At 33.0% G+C, this 21,974-nt stretch overlaps 1 protein-coding gene across 1 annotated transcript in view; it reads right to left on the bottom strand.

Moving 5' to 3' along the window:
- Positions 1-21,974, bottom strand: part of LOC129747907 (uncharacterized) — a 165,194-nt gene that overhangs the window by 15,180 nt on the left and 128,040 nt on the right. The window contains exon 5 of the mRNA XM_055742312.1: positions 1,688-1,825. Coding sequence (XP_055598287.1) covers positions 1,796-1,825 — 30 coding nt within the window. The 3' untranslated portion in view covers positions 1,688-1,795. The remainder of the gene's footprint in view (positions 1-1,687; positions 1,826-21,974) is intronic.

Here is a 21,974-nt window from a genome sequence, read left to right on the forward strand (position 1 = left end):
CCTTCATTTTTCTTTTCAACTTGATCTCAGTTACATTCAAACATGTATTGCAGAGATAACAATACATGTTTGAATGTAACTGAGATCAAGTTGAAAAGAAAAATGAAGGACGCAAGATTTTAATTTTACAGGATGCTAACATGTTTTGCCTATGTTGGTGAAAGAATAAAAAAAAGTTGGATGTTCTAAAAAAATAAATGTTCCTTCTAAAACATCATCAGAAGACTAAACTCTACGATTTTGAGCTTAACAATTAAATTTGAAATCAAAGTTAATGCTAGCGTATAAAGTCGTAATTGTTCATTTAGAATTTCATCAGTCAGTTAGAAAGCTAGCCATTATGAAGAGTATTTCACCTAATTGCTCAAAATAATGACCGGTTTCTTCAATCGAACCGCCATGCACTTCAGCTCTCAGGTGCCTAATTTTAGTGAGGGGCAAATTGCGAACAAAATCTCTCCAGGAGGTGCGCCATTTGTTTACAGCATCGCGCACCAACCCGACTCCGGGCCCGGATGGAAAAGTATCGCCACGAAGGGGAAATAAATCCGCCGAAATGGGTTCCGTTCCGACCAGGCCGGCTTTTCAGTCAAAACGGTGTTGCCGGTGGAAGAGTAATTAGCTACTGTTCGTTTATTTTAGGAAATATTTTTTTTCTTTCTCAGCTAAGAGCATCTACTACCTTCTCTATAGACACAACAGTTTAGATAGACATCAAATAAAACATCAACGACGGGGAGCATGCAAATTTTTAGTCTACGCAGGTTTACGGAGTTTACGTGTGGCTGTGTTTTTTTGTGTGTTATTCCAGGCGGTGTAGTTAGTGTTTTAATGGGTGGCTGTTAAGTTCTAAATTGGTTCTCGTTTCGGCTGCTACTGATGGACTCATTTGAGGAATCGGTGTGGTGGGGTTGTTAGGGGGCAAAGACTTTAAACTTTCCCCGAATGTTAAGCAATTTTCCTAAACTAAGCAGTAACTCTACGCACTAGGTGGGTGGGTTGTTGGGTGGTTGGATGGTTTGAGTGTGAAAGGGGTGGTATGAATGGTGGTAATCAAGACTAAATCATAAACTTTTATGGTGTGAAATTTATGATATTTGACTTTGTTGGTACTTTTTCTTTGGCAAAGAACAAAAGGAAGTCTCGCGTTGTATGAATTAAGTAATCAGCATGAGGTGGGAAAAACGGGATTTTTTTTAAGTTTATGAAACAACAAATGGCAACGTTTAACATCGATACTAAAAAGTGATGTTGGAAGACCCGGTATTATTTGGGTTCCAATAGATCACCAAGTTCTACTATTTAAATTGGTATAACGTTTCTCGTACTGTGGTTGTGATTGTAATAGAATCAACAGTTTAAAATTTGGTGCGTCACAGTTTGGTGGTAGAAGAATTGGATCTAAGATGTGATCAAAAATTTAATCATTATAAACTTTGAGTCATCTTCCACCTATTCAATTTGTATGAAAACGAACAATAAGTAAACAACACATAAACAATCCGCAACAAGTGATGCGCTTCAATGAAATGGAATAACCAAAAAAAAATATTTTACAGGACATTGTCCAAAATACGAAATGTGAAAAGAAAAAAATTCAACTAAATACAATAAAGTGAGTAAATGAGAGACAGAATGAGTAAGTGAGATAGTAGAAGTAGTAGTAGTAGGGTGATTTTCCACATACTTGGCGCCTTGGTAGGTCGGGACAGGGGTTCCAGATACTGCACGATCGAGATGCGCGAGCGCGAGTCCGTGTACGCGCTGGCGACGACCCCGCCGACGTCCGTTGTGTCTACGCTAGGACCACCGGAAGCGGCGGACGCTGCAGGCGTAACAAATTGAATCGAATGACGCGCCACGCAGGAGGTAAGATTCGAGCGAGGAGGCATCACAACAAAAAACGCACACACAACCAACCACCCCACGATCCACCCACACATAGACGCACAAGCACGTGTTTGCACATTTAGTATTATTTTTTTTTTTTGGTTTTCGGAGCGCAAAAGTTGACGGGTTGATTTTGGGTGTATTTTTTTTGTTGGTGGGGGTGTTGTAGTTGAAGTAGTTAGTAGTTAGTTGCAGTAGTAGAAGGGATGTTACATTACAGTTTTCATTGAGTGATTGCGTGCACGATTGGTTGTTTTAGTAATTTTTTTTCGAATTGATTTTGAAGAGGGCAGTAGAGTGGTTGTTTGGTAGCAGATGCAGAAAAAGAGAAAAATTGAAACGATTAGTTCTAGCTCTAGAGTGCGGCTAATGATTTTGTTTTAAATTATCAAAAACGATTCAATGAGGGAGTGAGCCAATGGATTGTGTTCTGGTGAATATCTGTTTGCAATAAATTTAGAAAAATCTGAAAAAATTGGTTATGGTAAAAAAAATACTAGTCTACTTTTTATTACCTAATTATTGAAAGTATTATAAGGCATAAGTTTGAAAAAAGCTATAAATGTTTATGAAAGATGCAAAACGTATTTCAGCTTTCAAAATGTAATAAAAACCTTGAACCCCTATTTTTGATAAACTAATTAATCTAACTAAACATAAAAACTCATACTCTATTTAAAAGTTTGCATAGTTCCTTATTCAGAAACCAATTGATGAAATTTTTTGATGAGTTCTTTAAACATTGAAAAACATTGAACATTATAAGTAAACGTTGGATTTTTGAAGAATTTGATGATCAAAAATCGAAAAATTTACTATCTGCAAAAAAACTAACTGTTTTGTGCAAGATTTTTGAAATTTCTTTTTTTAATGCATTGATGACCAAGAACAAGATTTCTTCCCCTCTCTCTCTTAAAGCATTATGTTATTTATAAGTTAAGATTTTAATTGTTTTTTTTTTTTTGTGAAAATCAAGAAATTGTCTTTCATATGTGTTTTGGGTTTTTAGTTGATTGGTGCTCCAGCAACGAACAATGGTCAAGAAATTTCGGATGGAAATCGGCAAAGCCCCACGCGACGCAAAAGGACTTCAACGAATTCAAGAGCCGCAAATTCCAGGAGGTATGCTGGAAGGGCTCCAGGGTACGAACATCCCAAGATGGTCATGCCATCTACCAGAACTGGGGCAACACACACGAGCTTGGAACAGTTTTTATAGTGATGAGGAAGATGACAAAACATGATATCAAGAATCAAGATATCATGATATCAAGATGTCAAGAACGTCATCAGGGATTTTAACGCTCAGATCGGCCAAGAGGAAGTATTCATCGAGTCAGACCACTATTTGGTGATGGTGAAGAAGGTGGAAGAGTCAGCGAGTCCGAATTTTCGAGGAGAAAAATCTTTTTCAAATAACTTGTAATTTTGAATATTTTTTTCCAAACTACGAAATGATGATCCAATCTGAAGTTCAGTAACAATAAATTGGATACAGAATCCTAATTTTATTTACAGACATCGAATTTTAATTATAATAAGCAAACTTGGAACCACCAAATCCGGAATTATTCTAACCCAACTTAGGTTATCTGGGCTTTCCCAAATATTTTTCCGTAAGTATCAAAACTTTCAGATTGAAATCATGAAGAAAAACACTTGACTTTTGTTTATCGAAATACATTAGTCGACTTCAATTCACTTTTATTTTTTTTTTAAACTTAAATTTTAATGAAATTTTCTCAAAAATGTAGACTACTCAAATAATTAATTTTAATAACTCAATTTAAATTTTTGTATGATTGAGCAAATATAGTGCAAAAATCTGGGCGATTTGGCAAGCTTATTGGAACTCGATATTCGGAACTGAATTTCAATCAACAAGCTAGAATTTTTTTTGGAACCATGGGATGGGAAGGGGGGGTTTTTAACCCCCACAAACCCGTTCCTAAGACGACATGGCAGGGGAATTATAAAATTGTTCTGGCTAATGAATGAAAATCCTTATAAGTAATGTAAGAAGTGTATTTGAAAAATAAGGCATCACTTTGTTTTGGGAATAACTTCTGAATGCATGGATGTAAATAATTAAATTTTCAGCATAATTTAATGTTTACATGTGCAAATTGTGTGGTGTTCTGGAAAGTGGTTTTTTTTAGATAACGTCTAATGAAGAAGTTTATCGACTTCAATTTTTGGACAACACGTGCGCCGTCTATAATGCGTACTATAGACCACCCTTGTTTAAAATCAAGGCTATTTTTAATAACGTTGCCTGTTTCCTGATGCTTGATTTTCAAAATAACTCAAAATATTGAATTTGGGCGAAGTTATTACAGTTTTAACCAATTGTCCTCATTCAGTACAAAAACAACATATCTATTTGACTTTTCATCATTCCACCACAGTTTTTGCGTAATGGCAACTCAAACAGAGTATAAACTTTGTGAGACCTATTGAAGTATTTTACCAAAAAAAAAAAAAAAAAAAACGATCGCGATTGGAGGCAGTCTTTTTTTTTTATATTATTAGACATTCATCGAGTCAATCGTTGGAAACACTGAGTGACTTGCAGTTCTCACAGATCGTTAGCCTCCTCAAGTAGTCCATAAATTTTTCAATTTTTTCCGTGGTTATTTCCGAGACATACAGGCTAGATTTGTCATCGAAAAGTTTCTGATTGGAAACATGCCAGGTGACCGCTAAAGACTTCGTTATGCTGTCCATTACGATTTTTTTCAAAATATCTCCTCACTAGCATTCCAAATATTTTGCGTACGATTTGACCACCGCATTTTGTTTATTTTACCTGTGGATAGCCTTTCTATTTTGTAAAAATGAAGTCAAACCAGTCAGTAAAATTTATCTTTTTTATCACTTCCTCTATAGATATTTTCGGATTGAGCTGGAATAATCCTCTGACATTCCTTAACTTAAAAAAATCAATCGTCCTCACTTTTTTTTTTTTCAAATTTTTAGCTCACTATTTGATTCTCTAGGATTTCATTAACGATTTACCGTGTGAACTTTGGTCGAAAAGTTGATTTCCAGCCGTTTTGGGTCTCCCCCTGGGACTTTTCTAGATTTTTATCGATCCTACCCAAAAAAATTTTTCAATGAACATCAGTATTGAACGCTTTCTCTAAAACCACTAGACAGATTGTCGCCAAATTTTGTACACGTCCACCCAAAGCAACCAAAAGTCCCATATAAAAAGTACAAAAAAGGTCTCTCAGCCCCATCATTGATGTGAAGTAAGTTCTATGCAGCTAAAAATTTAAGTTCCAAAATAAGTCTTAATGATCTTCTGTTCAGATTTCAGCGGCCTTTAAATTCAGCTTAAAAAAATCGTAAAGTGAACAAAAATTTCAACTGCACCCTTGGCATCGGTTCATATCATCTTCTCTTGATCATTTAGTATGTTCTGTACATGGTGCCGCCATGATGCCACGCGCCGGATTCCAAACTCGACAAATTGCTCAATTGCTTCTTTCCTACATTTCCTACATATATCGCATCAGAATGGTCACTCAAGTGCCAAATTAATTATTGAAAAAAAAAATTGCCCGGCTCGGGGATCGAACCCCGACCTTCTTGGTGAGAATCGAACACGCTACCACAAGACCACGCCTAGATGTTGTTTTAACTGAAGTGGTGATGTGATTTTGAAAGCACCTAAATGTTCTTTTTGTGACTGAGTAAATCCCATTTTGAGCACTTTTGTGCCCTTTATGTGAATGTGCCATTTCCGAATTTGACTTGAAGATAAAGTCTGTTTCACATAGAATCTGGTCGGATAAAATAGATCATTTCTCCGCAAAGAAATAACGTACAACAAAATGAAAAATGTCATTTTGTAGGGTTTTATTGCACTTTAAGGAAAAAAAATACAAAAAAATCATTCGTCAGCTTTTCGGATGAATTATCGACCTTTTTTTGTGATACCATCCATCATTTTCTGCACAGTACTGCTGGTAACCTCATTCGCCATCTTGTTCCACCACTTTTCCATTCTTAACAGTTTGGTAGATTGATACTTTTTTCAACAAAATCGATCTTGTTCTCCTTATACCACTTAACGACATCCCGGTTGTAGTGGCAGCTTTCCAGGACCGGCCAGAACTTCACCGGACCTTTGTGGGACCGAATGAATGGCAAACCCCTCTTCTGGTGACATTCTTCTTTGTAAACATTCCCATTCATTGTGTCCCCAGTGATGAAAATCTTAGTCTTCTTCCCACAACTACAGATTCCTAGCCAAATCATCAACTTACGAGCAAATTTATCTACGAAAACAAACTTGAATCTTTCCCTTTACGCTTCGCAAGGTAAAATTTGTTACCGGGTTTTTGTCCAAAATCCATTTTGACGTAAGTTTCGTCGTCCATCAAAATGCATCCGTTGTACTTGGTCAATACTGTTGGGGTGTTTGCTTGCATGATACGACCGCAAGCCTTCTTGCAATCAAATCCGTCGAGCTGTTCTGTGGTTCGTCTTGAACTTTTTCGCCAAATCACGCAAGGAGATTCCAGGATTATTGTGAACTGATCGAATTACCTTTGCTCGCAGCTTTCGGTCGGTCATATGTTTCCACTTTTATGCCTGATTTGTTTTGCTCGATCCACCGTAAGAGTCTCCCGGTAAGGTTGCAGCACCGAATTTACAGTCGATTTTGGATATTTCAGGAATTTTTGCGATTTTTACCCCTGACCACGTCGGTTTCTCTACGTGAGTGTGCCGAATTTTTCTCTCGCCTTTCGCGTTCCATCGTCGATAACTTTTGACTGACTGCTTCAATCTTGATGAAATTTTCACCACTAAGTAAACAAACCATCCGGATCAAAACACAGTCAATAGATTCGCGATGTGACAACTAGGGGCGCTGCAGTAAATGAAAAGATGCGACCAGATTCTATGTGAAACAGACTTTAATTGAAATTCACTGGACCGGTCACTTAAGAGATTTTCTCTTGACGGTCACTTAGAATTCAGGTGAATTTACATCTAGCCAAAATTCACTCCAAATCTCACTTACATTGTGGAAGTATGGCCCATCCTTCCGCGGCTGGAAATGAATAATTTTGTACACAGAATAAAATACTTATCATTGGGTCATCATTAGGCTTCAGCAATTTCTTAGCGGTTTCTTCACTGATCTTCCCTTGAAATAAATATTGTATCTACTCTGAGTATAGTATAATACTCTGAGCCTTGTTTTAGTCATAAGCGCGTTTCGTAGATTAAAATATCTTTTGTTGTGTTACTATTACAATTCAATACCATCAATCTTTGTTAATATTACAATTCTATAACAAACGATTGTCTCGGAATGTTTTTTTTTTATTTTGAGTAGCATTAATCCCCTGAAAATCAACCACATAAAACTAGCATACAGCCGCCACCACCGTAACATTGCACCGGTTGAAAACTTTCCGTTCCGAAAGTTTCCCTCGGGGCAAGAAGAGGTTGCTGAAAAGTTTTGTAATAATCGTTCCTATCTGGGACTCAAGAGAAACACCGGTGAGCAAAATTTCCCGATTCCAATGAAGGTACAATAAAGATATTTGTTGTAAATGTCTTCCCTAATTTTAATTGATAGTTTTAAAATTAAAATAACAGGTTTATTTATGATAAAATCATTTTAAAAGGAAACTGATTCCAATATGTAGCACAATTTTCCCATCCGGGACGTAAGAATTCCTCGAGGGGTATAGGTATGTGTACGTGTCCCAAAGTTTTTCGCTCCGAATGTCTGGCAGACGTTGAATACTTACATATGTAGGTACTATCCACTAACAATACTTTGTGTGGGAACCGGGGCAAATGATATAGTTGTTCGGAAATGCTCGCACCCGGAAAAACCTAGCTGAGCGTCAAATTAAGCAACTTTTACCAGAACAGAACCGGATCCGATTTCCCGGAAGACATCCGTTGTTTTGCCGCTCCCGGTAGTTTCCTCCACTCATTCGGTAGTAGTTTGTGGGCAGAAATTCCAGCAGTTGAAAGGTGTGTTTGTTGGAGATTCCGCATACATGTATGCTTAAAACGAATGCCTGCAGTAATTAAGGGCCGTTTTCTCCCTCCCGAAGGGTTCGGCAGATGAATTCTACGGACGGGATCAATTGTTTTTCCTATACTTGGCTTCCGCCGGGGGCTCCAGCAATGGAGCAAAGTTTGATTATTTATTGGCGAAACTGCTGCCGACGAGCGAACGAAATTTAAGCAATAGGTTCTGCGGTGCGGTAAGCTTCTTGAAGTTGTTTGCCGAAAAGTTCTCTCTTAGTAGGAATGCAAAACTCTCGGTTACCGACCACCTTTGGCTACATTGGGATAATGACCCTTGAGCAAGTTTCGGAAAGTCACTTTGCTGTTTGTTTTAATTGGGGGAGCTCAAAGTCGTACCGTAAATGATTGGAAAGATTCTTCCCATTAGAAAAAGGGCGGGATTAATTGGAAACTTTTGTTTTTATGGGACTTTATGTAATCGTTCCGGAAATAGAACAACTTACTATGTTGGTATTTGACCTTATTCTTTTAATTTTTGGTAATTAGCAATATTGAAACAAATGAATTTTTTAACCCCTGGATGTAGACTGAAATATAGCGCGCAATTATCCATCATCAGAATCCATTAAGTTTCATTCTTCTCATATTAGCACTATTTCCTGTTAGCTGCGAACGGTGATGACCCTTTTGTTTCCAGGATTACTCTGTGGCAGCAATGCAAACTACTCACTCCTCGGACAGCCAGTCAGCATCCGGCATTCAGAAAGCAGCCAGTCAGTCAGTCGGCAGCCAACCCGTTAGTAAATCTGTCAGTTTAGAGCTGATGTAACATTTTGTTCGCTAATACGAGCACGCTTTTCGAATGGGCACCGGAAAGGATGGGAAAAACTCCAGTCCGACGACTGTCAGAGAACGTGCAGTTTAAACCTGTCACGTTTCAACGTTTGGTGTGGGGGATGGTCTAGTAGCTGCTAGCGGGAATAACCGTATGGCGGTAAGGGGGGATGATTTCCTTTTCAACATTTGTTACACTGGCTAAGTGCTGGAGCTGTTTATGTCAAAAGGTTTGGTAAAGTGGCTCATGAGCTGGACCATTTCTGTTCGTTATTTCCACTAATTTATTAAAACACAAGAAAATTCGTAAACATATAAAAAATAGTTAGGAATACCTGTTTTAGTTCGTTGAAGCGTTAAGCTGCTCCTATACAAGTTCCCCCTCGAAAGTTTGCCCAATAACTAATTTGAGCACCGAAAATTTGAATGGCGCTTTGATCACATCACGCCCAGCCAAAAATGCTAACCATGTAGTCCGGGTCATTATTCCAAATTGTCCGAGATTTACGTGATATCATACGTAGGAATAATCCGACCGACCCCATTGAGGAGTGTTGCTTCTCTTTCCAAAAACTAGACTTTTGGCTACGAACTTGGATCAAGTCACGTCCGGCCGATGATTACCGCAAATGAGACAAACCTCGCCAGCATAGCCAAACGATGATGATTCTTATCTCTCCTGCCCAGCCAGTCGGGCTGCTGGCCAGCTCTGACACGAGGAGGACAATTTTATCGAGCATTTTGTTTCTGCTGATCTTGACGAACATCCCATAGGAAAACGGAAAAAACTAAAACTGTCTCCGTCGTCGTCGTACTCGGACGGCTTCCGATGCCTTCCCTTAAGCCATGTTGAGATGAAAATCACATCCCCTTTCCCCCCCTTTTCCGAACAATCTTTCAGAGATAAATAGAGAGATAAAAAAAAATAGAAAAACACTGTCTGAGTGCTCAAGCAACAGAAGAAACACCGCACCGTGAGCTTTTAAAAAGTTTTTTTTTCTCTCGCCACTGTCTCAATCATCAAACTAAAAAAGCCGACACCGAGACTTGGGCGACGACGACGACGGAGAGAGAAGTGCAAAAACCGGAAATAATCTCATTTAGAATCGGATATGGAACTTTCAGCTCAAACAGTTGGGTGATTTTGGCCGTCTCGTATCAACCGGCTAGCTAGCGCCATGCCAGAGCCTCGGAATCTCCCTGGGCGGAGGCGTCTCGAAAGCAATTGTGTGGGTGGATAAAATTTGCAAAAATGTTAGCACAGCACACCGTGCATCATTTTAGATTTTGAAAGCGCAAACAGCCTGTGTTTAAAACTAAAATTGAAAGTGTTCTTGTAAATTCTTAATAGAAAAGACAAATCAACACGAAATTGGCATGACCCTCTCAATGAAACTTTGTGGGCATAAAGATCTTACCTAGTTAAGCAACGTGGCATACTTAGTTTTCCCTAAAATGATCTAGATAAACATATGAAAAAGGGCCAAAATTTTCAGGCAAAAAATTTATAAATATTTTTAGCTCGAAAATAACAATTCCTATACAAATGCGGGTACAGTTTTGAAAACATGATTTAATTTTTAGAAAAAAAAAAACATTTTTGCACTTTTTCTCATCTTTGTCATTTTCGTCGCTTCCGTCATTTTTGTGATTTTTGAGATTTTTGTCTTTTTTGTCATTTTTTGTCATTTTTGTCATTTTTGTCATTTTTTGTCATTTTTTGTCAATTTGGTCATTTTTTGTCATTTTCGTCATTTTTGTCATTTTTGTCATTTTTGTCATTTTTGTCATTTTTGTCAAAAATGACAAAAATGACAAAAATGACAAAAATGACAAAAATGACAAAAATGACAAAAATGACAAAATGACAAAATGACAAAAATGACAAAATGACAAAAATGACAAAAATGACAAAAATGACAAAAATGACAAAAAATGACAAAAATGACAAAAATGACAAAAATGACAAAAATGACAAAAATGACAAAAATGACAAAAATGACAAAAATGACAAAAATGACAAAAATGACAAAAATGACAAAAATGACAAAAATGACAAAAATGACAAAAATGACAAAAATGACAAAAATGACAAAAATGACAAAAATGACAAAAATGACAAAAATGACAAAAATGACAAAAATGACAAAAATGACAAAAATGACAAAAATGACAAAAATGACAAAAATGACAAAAATGACAAAAATGACAAAAATGACAAAAATGACAAAAATGACAAAAATGACAAAAATGACAAAAATGACAAAAATGACAAAAATGACAAAAATGACAAAAATGACAAAAATGACAAAAATGACAAAAATGACAAAAATGACAAAAATGACAAAAATGACAAAAATGACAAAAATGACAAAAATGACAAAAATGACAAAAATGACAAAAATGACAAAAATGACAAAAATGACAAAAATGACAAAAATGACAAAAATGACAAAAATGACAAAAATGACAAAAATGACAAAAATGACAAAAATGACAAAAATGACAAAAATGACAAAAATGACAAAAATGACAAAAATGACAAAAATGACAAAAATGACAAAAATGACAAAAAATGACAAAAATGACAAAAATGACAAAAATGACAAAAATGACAAAAATGACAAAAATGACAAAAATGACAAAAATGACAAAAATGACAAAAATGACAAAAATGACAAAAATGACAAAAATGACAAAAATGACAAAAATGACAAAAATGACAAAAATGACAAAAATGACAAAAATGACAAAAATGACAAAAATGACAAAAATGACAAAATGACAAAAATGACAAAAATGACAAAAATGACAAAAATGACAAAAAATGACAAAAATGACAAAAATGACAAAATGACAAAAATGACAAAAATGACAAAAATGACAAAAATGACAAAAATGACAAAAATGACAAAAATGACAAAAATGACAAAAATGACAAAAATGACAAAAATGACAAAAATGACAAAAATGACAAAAATGACAAAAATGACAAAAATGACAAAAATGACAAAAATGACAAAATGACAAAAATGACAAAAATGACAAAAATGACAAAAATGACAAAAATGACAAAAATGACAAAAATGACAAAAATGACAAAAATGACAAAAATGACAAAAATGACAAAAATGACAAAAATGACAAAAATGACAAAAATGACAAAAATGACAAAAATGACAAAAATGACAAAAATGACAAAAATGACAAAAATGACAAAAATGACAAAAAATGACAAAAATGACAAAAATGACAAAAATGACAAAAATGACAAAAATGACAAAAATGACAAAAATGACAAAAATGACAAAAATGACAAAAAATGACAAAAATGACAAAAATGACAAAAATGACAAAAATGACAAAAATGACAAAAATGACAAAAATGACAAAAATGACAAAAATGACAAAAATGACAAAAATGACAAAAATGACAAAAATGACAAAAATGACAAAATGACAAAAATGACAAAAATGACAAAAATGACAAAAATGACAAAAATGACAAAAATGACAAAAATGACAAAAATGACAAAAAATGACAAAAATGACAAAAATGACAAAAATGACAAAAATGACAAAAATGACAAAAATGACAAAAATGACAAAATGACAAAAATGACAAAAATGACAAAAATGACAAAAATGACAAAAATGACAAAAATGACAAAAATGACAAAAATGACAAAAATGACAAAAATGACAAAAATGACAAAAATGACAAAAATGACAAAAAATGACAAAAATGACAAAAATGACAAAAATGACAAAAATGACAAAAATGACAAAAATGACAAAAATGACAAAAATGACAAAAATGACAAAAATGACAAAAATGACAAAAATGACAAAAATTACAAAAATTACAAAAATGACAAAAATGACAAAAATGACAAAAATGACAAAAATGACAAAAAGACAAAAATGACAAAAACGACAAAAAAGACAAAAACGACAAAAAAGACAAAAAAGACAAAAATGACAAAAATGACAAAAATGACAAAAATGACAAAAATGACAAAAATGACAAAAATGACAAAAATGACAAAAATGACAAAAATGACAAAAATGACAAAAATGACAAAAATGACAAAAATGACAAAAATGACAAAAATGACAAAAATGACAAAAATGACAAAAATGACAAAAATGACAAAAATGACAAAAATGACAAAAATGACAAAAATGACAAAAATGACAAAAATGACAAAAATGACAAAAATGACAAAAAAGACAAAAATGACAAAAATGACAAAAATGACAAAAATGACAAAAATGACAAAAATGACAAAAATGACAAAAATGACAAAAATGACAAAAATGACAAAAATGACAAAAATGACAAAAATGACAAAAATGACAAAAATGACAAAAATGACAAAAATGACAAAAATGACAAAAATGACAAAAATGACAAAAATGACAAAAATGACAAAAATGACAAAAATGACAAAAATGACAAAAATGACAAAAATGACAAAAATGACAAAAATGACAAAAATGACAAAAATGACAAAAATGACAAAAATGACAAAAATGACAAAAATGACAAAAATGACAAAAATGACAAAAATGACAAAAATGACAAAAATGACAAAAATGACAAAAATGACAAAAATGACAAAAATGACAAAAATGACAAAAAATGACAAAAATCACAAAAATGACAAAAATCACAAAAATGACAAAAATGACAAAAATGACAAAAATGACAAAAATGACAAAAAATGACAAAAATGACAAAAATGACAAAAATGACAAAAATGACAAAAATGACAAAAATGACAAAAATGACAAAAATGACAAAAATGACAAAAATGACAAAAATGACAAAAATGACAAAAATGACAAAAATGACAAAAATGACAAAAATGACAAAAATGACAAAAATGACAAAAATGACAAAAATGACAAAAATGACAAAAATGACAAAAATGACAAAAATGACAAAAATGACAAAAATGACAAAAATGACAAAAAATGACAAAAATGACAAAAAATGACAAAAATGACAAAAATGACAAAAATGACAAAAATGACAAAAATGACAAAAATGACAAAAATGACAAAAATGACAAAAATGACAAAAATGACAAAATGACAAAAATGACAAAAATGACAAAAATGACAAAAATGACAAAAATGACAAAAAATGACAAAAATGACAAAAATGACAAAAATGACAAAAATGACAAAAATGACAAAAATGACAAAAATGACAAAAATGACAAAAATGACAAAAATGACAAAAATGACAAAAATGACAAAAATGACAAAAATGACAAAAATGACAAAAATGACAAAAATGACAAAAATGACAAAAATGACAAAAATGACAAAAATGACAAAAATGACAAAAATGACAAAAATGACAAAAATGACAAAAATGACAAAAATGACAAAAATGACAAAAATGACAAAAATGACAAAAATGACAAAAATGACAAAAATGACAAAAATGACAAAAATGACAAAAATGACAAAAATGACAAAAATGACAAAAATGACAAAAATGACAAAAATGACAAAAATGACAAAAATGACAAAAATGACAAAAATGACAAAAATGACAAAAATGACAAAAATGACAAAAATGACAAAAATGACAAAAATGACAAAAATGACAAAAATGACAAAAATGACAAAAATGACAAAAATGACAAAAATGACAAAAATGACAAAAATGACAAAAATGACAAAAATGACAAAAATGACAAAAATGACAAAAATGACAAAAATGACAAAAATGACAAAAATGACAAAAATGACAAAAATGACAAAAATGACAAAAATGACAAAAATGACAAAAATGACAAAAATGACAATAAAAATGACAAAAATGACAAAAATGACAAAAATGAAAAATATGACAAAAATGACAAAAAATGACAAAAATGACAAAAATGACAAAAATGACAAAAATGACAAAAAATGACAAAAATGACAAAAATGACAAAAATGACAAAAATGACAAAAATGACAAAAATGACAAAAATGACAAAAATGACAAAAATGACAAAAAATGACAAAAATGACAAAAAATGACAAAAATGACAAAAAATGACAAAAATGACAAAAATGACAAAAATGACAAAAATGACAAAAATGACAAAAATGACAAAAATGACAAAAATGACAAAAATGACAAAAAATGACAAAAATGACAAAAATGACAAAAATGACAAAAATGACAAAAATGACAAAAATGACAAAAATGATAAAAATGACAAAAATGACAAAAATGAAAAAATATGACAAAAAATGACAAAAATGACAAAAAATGACAAAAATGACAAAAATGACAAAAATGACAAAAATGAACAAAAATGACAAAAATGACAAAAATGACAAAAATGACAAAAATGACAAAAATGACAAAAATGACAAAAATGACAAAATGACAAAAATGACAAAAATGACAAAAATGACAAAATGACAAAAATGACAAAAATGACAAAAATGACAAAAATGACAAAAATGACAAAAATGACAAAAATGACAAAAATGACAAAAATGACAAAAATGACAAAAATGACAAAAATGACAAAATGACAAAAAAAATGACAAAAAATGACAAAATGACAAAAATGACAAAAATGACAAAAATGACAAAAATGACAAAAATGACAAAAGACAAAAATGACAAAAATGACAAAAATGACAAAAATGACAAAATGACAAAAATGACAAAAATGACAAAAAATGACAAAAATGACAAAAATGACAAAAATGACAAAAATGACAAAAATGACAAAAATGACAAAAATGACAAAAAATGACAAAAATGACAAAAATGACAAAAATGACAAAAATGACAAAAATGACAAAAATGACAAAAATGACAAAAATGACAAAATGACAAAATGACAAAAATGACAAAAATGACAAAAATGACAAAAATGACAAAAATGACAAAAATGACAAAAATGACAAAAATGACAAAAATGACAAAAATGACAAAAATGACAAAAATGACAAAAATGACAAAAATGACAAAAATGACAAAAATGACAAAAAAAAATGACAAAAATGACAAAAATGACAAAAATGACAAAAAATGACAAAAATGACAAAAATGACAAAAATGACAAAAATGACAAAAAAAAATGACAAAAATGACAAAATGACAAAATGACAAAAATGACAAAAATGACAAAAATGACAAAAATGACAAAATGACAAAAATGACAAAAATGACAAAAATGACAAAAATGACAAAAATGACAAAAAATGACAAAAATGACAAAAATGACAAAAATGACAAAAATGACAAAAATGACAAAAATGACAAAAATGACAAAAATGACAAAAATGACAAAAATGACAGAAATGACAAAGGTTGCAACATTGGAAGAATTGACCATATTTGAAATTTTTTTGAAATTTACAAAATTGTCTAAAAATTTTCATGAGGACCAAATTGACAAAAATGCAAAAAAAAAATGTTTAAAGTTACCAAATTGACAAATTACTTAAATTTGAATAAAATTACAAAAGTGGCAACATTTTCAAAATTGATCAAATTGATAAAAATAATCAACAAAATGAATAAAATAGACAAAATTGAATATAATATTGTCATTTTTGTATTTTTTATAAATATTCTCACTTTAGACTTTTTTTTTGCATTGTTGTCTTTTTTTTTTGTTTATTTATCAATTTTGTAATATTTGGCAAATTGACCCATTTTGTCAATATTGATATTTTTTGTTTAATTTGTTAATATTGTCAATGTTGTGAATTATATTCTTATTTGTAAATTTGTAAATCTTTGACGGTTTGTCAATTTGTCAGTTTTTTTTCATTGTCAATTTTTGTCAATTTTGTTAAATTGTCATTTTTGTCGATTTTTGATATTTTTGAGAATTTTCTTGATTTACTTTATTTTTTTCATTGTTACAATTTTCAATATTTTATTTGTTTTGACAGTTTTGTGAATTGTTTTCGTTTTTATTAATTTTGATAAATCTCTCAAGTTGAATCTGAATTCTGACTCTTAATTTTAATTTTAGAAAATCTTATTTAATATTTCTGCTGAAAAGACGTTTGATTTTTCAAAGTGGCACATTTTGTTCTCATCCCTAAAAAAAAAAAAAAAAGTTATTATCATGTTTCCGTTGGCAGGACGACTTAAATATCACATGCCGGTTGCCAACTGTCTTCTTCGTTGCTCATTCAAACCTGCCACAGTAGATGATTGGGCAATCTGAGAGAATTATTCATTTTAAGCGTACTTAAGTGGTATTTACTGGAGGTTGAATTAAATTCAGCCTTCGAAAGATCTTCGAAAAAGCCCAATCTGGGAGCAATCTTCCTGAGAACAAAAAAATAAAAAACGGGTGAACTTAGTGGGGTGTAGTGGGGTGGCAAAAAATAAACATCGACCATTTCGGATTTCATTGCCCGAAAGCTTTGCCTTTCCCTTTCATCCATTCCTGTTTTCAGTAAAATGGTGCTCTAAATAAATAAATAAATCACAAAAGTCACCAAAAAACATTTCTCGGGGTGAACTTTTTTTTTAAGCTTCTGTCGCGAGAAAAAGATGGGCGAACGTTCTGAACGTTATGTATTAGGGTTGTCAGTTTTTTGTTAGTTTCTTAACTTGAGATTTCAGATAAAAGGTTCGAGAACTTTTTTTATTCGAAATTTCTGATTCAGGTTACAGCTTCAACTCTACATTCAAATTTGGATGTTTTTCTCATCCCATAAACTTGGCAATTTTCTATACCTACAAGCTTCAGTTCAACAAGGGAAAGGAAGAAGGGAAAAGTTAATTAAACCTATAACTAATATCGAAACCGACAGGTGTTGCAAATGGGGCCAAACTGTACTCACTCGAGCTTTAATTTGTTTGGGGTTTTTGTTTCTATTTTTGGGTTTTCGTGTAATCATTTCGGAATCCTATTGAGGTTGACAGGAACTTCCGGACTACGTACATATCTAACTTGAAGTGGCTTTTGACGCCAATAAAGGGTTTTTGCGCCGAAAGTTTCAACAATTTTCTGGGGTTATTAGAATCAACAACGTGACTGCGTTTTAGTTTTCCCCCACGTCTGTCAAATAAAAAATAATTAAACTAATACATTACAATTGCAAAAACCCTAAAATCGAAATGAATCCGATTCGTTGGAAAACCCCCAAAATCAACCAAAATTTTCACATCATCATTCCGACGGATGAAAGTATTTTGAGATTCATCCTGACGGAATCCTTCATATTACATTGCCTGAGAGATTTATGTAACCAAACATAATCCGATGCTTGGAATCACTTTTTTTTTTGCTTCAGCTCAGCTTCCCTTTCGCCGAATTTTTTGCCCGTTGTTTAGCCCGTTGCCGGATACATTTCTTTTTTTTTATTAGCCTTTTCACCTTTTTTTTCTCGTTTCGACATTTCATGTGGCATAATCTTGAACATATTAAAACGGTGCTGCCCTCGATCTCTGTTCACTTTTGATTCCACGACAGAAGTGACACAAAAAAAAAATAAAAGTATTTTTTTACGGCTCTGTTGACTTTCGTTGTGGAGCAAAATGCCAGAAAATGAAGAAAAAAAAAACTTACGTTGGTAAATACTGAGAAGCGTCAATTTTTTCTGCAGTCAGAGCCTAAAAAAATGTCAAGATTCAACGGTTTCAGAAGCTGAAGAATTTTTTTAGTTAAAAAAAATTTGACTGCTGATGTCGTTTAAACCATGAGGTTTTTTCTTCAACAGCCGAAAGAATAAGCCTGAATTCTTCGAAAAAAACTTCACATAATTTTTTAATCGAAACATAAAAATTTCTCCATGAGGTGAGATTCTGGATCTGAATTTGGAAAGCTCAATCCTAGGACGGAATCCTGGTCTGTAGTTTGACTATGAAGTCGAAAATCTCATATCTGAAAAAAAAAAAAATGTTTTTTTTTGAAGCCTCTCTGTATCCGATTTTGAGAAATGAATATGTAATTTCCAAATCAGAGAATAAACTATCAAGTCTGTGAGAATCTACTGAATTTGAAAATCACAAATCTTAATTTGAATTTTGAACTTAAAAATCATACACAGTTCTGAGCTTCAATTTGTTTCTGATTTTTATATTGGAACGTACATCATAACTATGAATATTATGGGGTCCGGACATTTAATTTTTATATCAAGTTTTAAACTAGATCTAAGATCTAGAAGTTTAAAATAAAAAAACGTAAATCTGGTATCAATCCATCAATTCCTCAAAATTATTCTTGAAATCAAAATTTCATTCTGAATATCATTTTCCAATCGGTTGGAAAAAATGAGAGTTTGAATTTTTAGTATTGCTTATGAGTATGTTTTAAAATCTCTACTCAAATGTATGTCTGAAGTAGGAAATTTAGAAGATCAAATCTGTCACCTAAATCCGAATTCGAAGTTTGGATTTTAGTTCTTAAACCAGCCACGGAAGTGTAAGAAACAAAAATCATACTTGAATACTAAATCAGATGCCTGAAATCTGAATTTTAGATGACAGAAAAGTATGAGTCTGTAATCAAGCCAAAAACCTGAAACTGAGTATGAACCTCAGAAAAAATGATTGGAAAGAAGTGAATTGAAAATTTTCATTTGCAAATTCAAACTTGATAAAACTAGCGTACCATAAACATGGAACTTGTCGTATTTTCATTATTTTAGGATTAAACATTGTTTTGCCTTCTTACGCCGGCCAAGTTTTTTTTGCTTAAAAACAAACCCTTCGAATTAGGGGTAAACTGGTCCAAAAGATGATTCAGTCCTTCCCCTTTTGGAGGAACGCCACAAAAAATTCGGAACATTTCTGGTCCGTTTTTCAATTCGTTTGTATAACAAACTTGCTCCTTTAACGGCGCACAGCACATCCCAGTACAGTAGTGTTTATTACGGTTATCAACTTTCAACCAGAATCTGTAAAAAAGGGTTTTCCCCGGTTTGTTTTTCAGCCCCTGTCCCACATGACCTCGTCTCCTCTACCTTGGTTCCGGTATTGTTTTCATACGTTAACCAGTATAGAAGGGTGGCGGGGAGGCCCCAAAGTGGGGTCGTAAAAAAAGGTATGCGTACATACTTTCGGTCCCCTCCTGGTCTGATCTGGTTTATCATCTCCGGGTTCTTTTCTCCCGAATTGTGTTTCTGGACGCGGGCGGAAGATTCGTGGCTTCCTTTTTTTTTTGCTGTTCCTCTACTTCCTACCTGATATGATTGTATTCCCCTGGCTTTTTACGAGTCGCTGCGATGGGATGAAACATGAACGACCCGCGCGAGTTGTCGGGATTGAGTTCGTTGCGTGTTTTTTGGGTGTGGGTGTGGGGTCTGTGAAGGATGAGTCTGTGTTTGTGTGTGGTTGGGGTGTGTGTGTGTGAATCTGAGCTTGTGGATGAGTTTTTCATGATTGTGCACAGGAAAACGGAAAACAATTTTTCCGTGAGGAAGTATTTTTACAGGGTGGGCTGATGCCTTCCGAAGGGTGCCAACAAATGGGAAAGCGTTGCTTACCTGAAACGAGATTTGGGAGAAAAAAAAACACAACGTTAGTCGAGAGAATTATACTTTTTTTCATTAATGCTGGGGAATGTGTTTTGAAAAAATAAATCCCGCTTACGGCGAAAACAATGTTAACTATTTTTACTTTTGAAGGTTGAAAGAGAAAAAATATTTCAAATGCGAGAGATTTCCCTGAAAAAAATTTAGTGAACGTACTTCAAAAAAAAGGTTTTCCGGTGAACCACCTTGTGGAACTACTGCTAAAACAGACACAAAAATTCAGCAGCCAATTGCAATCAGACAGCTCATAATCGAAAAACCACTTCCATTAACCAACCCCGCTTCTTAGTCCCGAAAAACCCAGGGGGCAGTCCTCTATCAAACGAACGACCGTACTCTATTCCATGAAATAGAGCATTTCACAAAAACCACCCATAAAAATTTTTTTTCCCCCAATCCGAGTCGTAAAACGCCCCTTCGCATAAAAAAATCTTTCAACTGAAAGACTCAATTTTCGGTCACTTGAGATGGGACAGAAAAAAAAAGGGAAGGAAAAATCGCAAAAAATCTTTTCGCCAAAGTCCAAGAAGAAAATCCGGTGTCGAAAAATCGGTAGGCTCTCCAAGCCGATGGAGGGCTGATTTTTTTTTCCCAACGAATCCTTACAAAGAAGAGAGAAAACCCGAAAAAAAAATTGAAGCAAAAACCAAGTGGCCACTTGGCACACACTTTGTGCTTCATCGCTCAGAAGTTTTTCCCGGTTTTTCCCCCGTAACTAAGCCGGAGAGCATTGTTATGCGGGTTTTCTTCTACGTATTCAGTAGGTACCTACCTAACTTTTTGCTTGGAAATTCTGATCCCCGGCCGGAAATCGGAATGGAAAATCGGCTCAGCCATTCTACCGGACCTACATGTTAATATTATTACGGGTTTTGGCATTAAATGTTCGTTGGCGATTCAAGGCGCAAGTGATGATCATGGACACGTTAAATTGTGTAGAAATTAAAGAAAAATGAAAAAATTATTATAAAAAAAGTGATTTCATGGATATTTAAAACCTAATTATAAAAATCCTACCCAAAACATAACTGGAAATGGTGAAAAAAAATGTGCAGCATAAAAAACAACTAAAACCTCTCATGTGTAGATTTTTAATCACATTTTTTTTGCTGGACATATCGGCTTCAAAGCGATCCATCAAAAATCAATCAAAGCCTACATTGGGCCGGGTGTTGAAACCACAGTAGGCTTTGGATACGAAACGATGATAGTTTTTTGCAATGTTGACTCAAAACACCGCATGAAGCGCGGAGTGCATAAATTGCGGCTAAATCCCATTTTTCGTTTGTGGATGGTCATCTGGATAGATGGTGAAGTTTAGTGGATAAAGTGAAACATAAAAAATTAATGCAGGGAGAGTGGGGTATCATGAGTCACTTTTTTTTTCTTTCTCCATAAAACTATTTTTAATTAAAGATAAAATGAAAAAAGATAAATTGACAGGTTTTTATGCATTTCTAACGTATCATAAGACAATTTTTATCCTTTTTTTTTCGGGTTCTGACTGTAGTAGTTGTTTTTTGGATTTTGAAAAAATGGTGGGGGATTTTTTGGGCCACAAAAATCCAAAATGACATGCAATGTTTATGAGTTGATCCAAAAACTTTAAATTTTAAAGCAATTTTTGGGTGAGAAAAATAAAAAAGAGAGTTGTGTATTATCGAAAAGTATCAAAAAACTTAGCTCGTGAAACGTTTTTGGCAAAAATTCCA

This window comes from Uranotaenia lowii, chromosome 1 (genome assembly GCF_029784155.1).
Source record: "Uranotaenia lowii strain MFRU-FL chromosome 1, ASM2978415v1, whole genome shotgun sequence".
NCBI lineage: Eukaryota > Metazoa > Arthropoda > Insecta > Diptera > Culicidae > Uranotaenia > Uranotaenia lowii.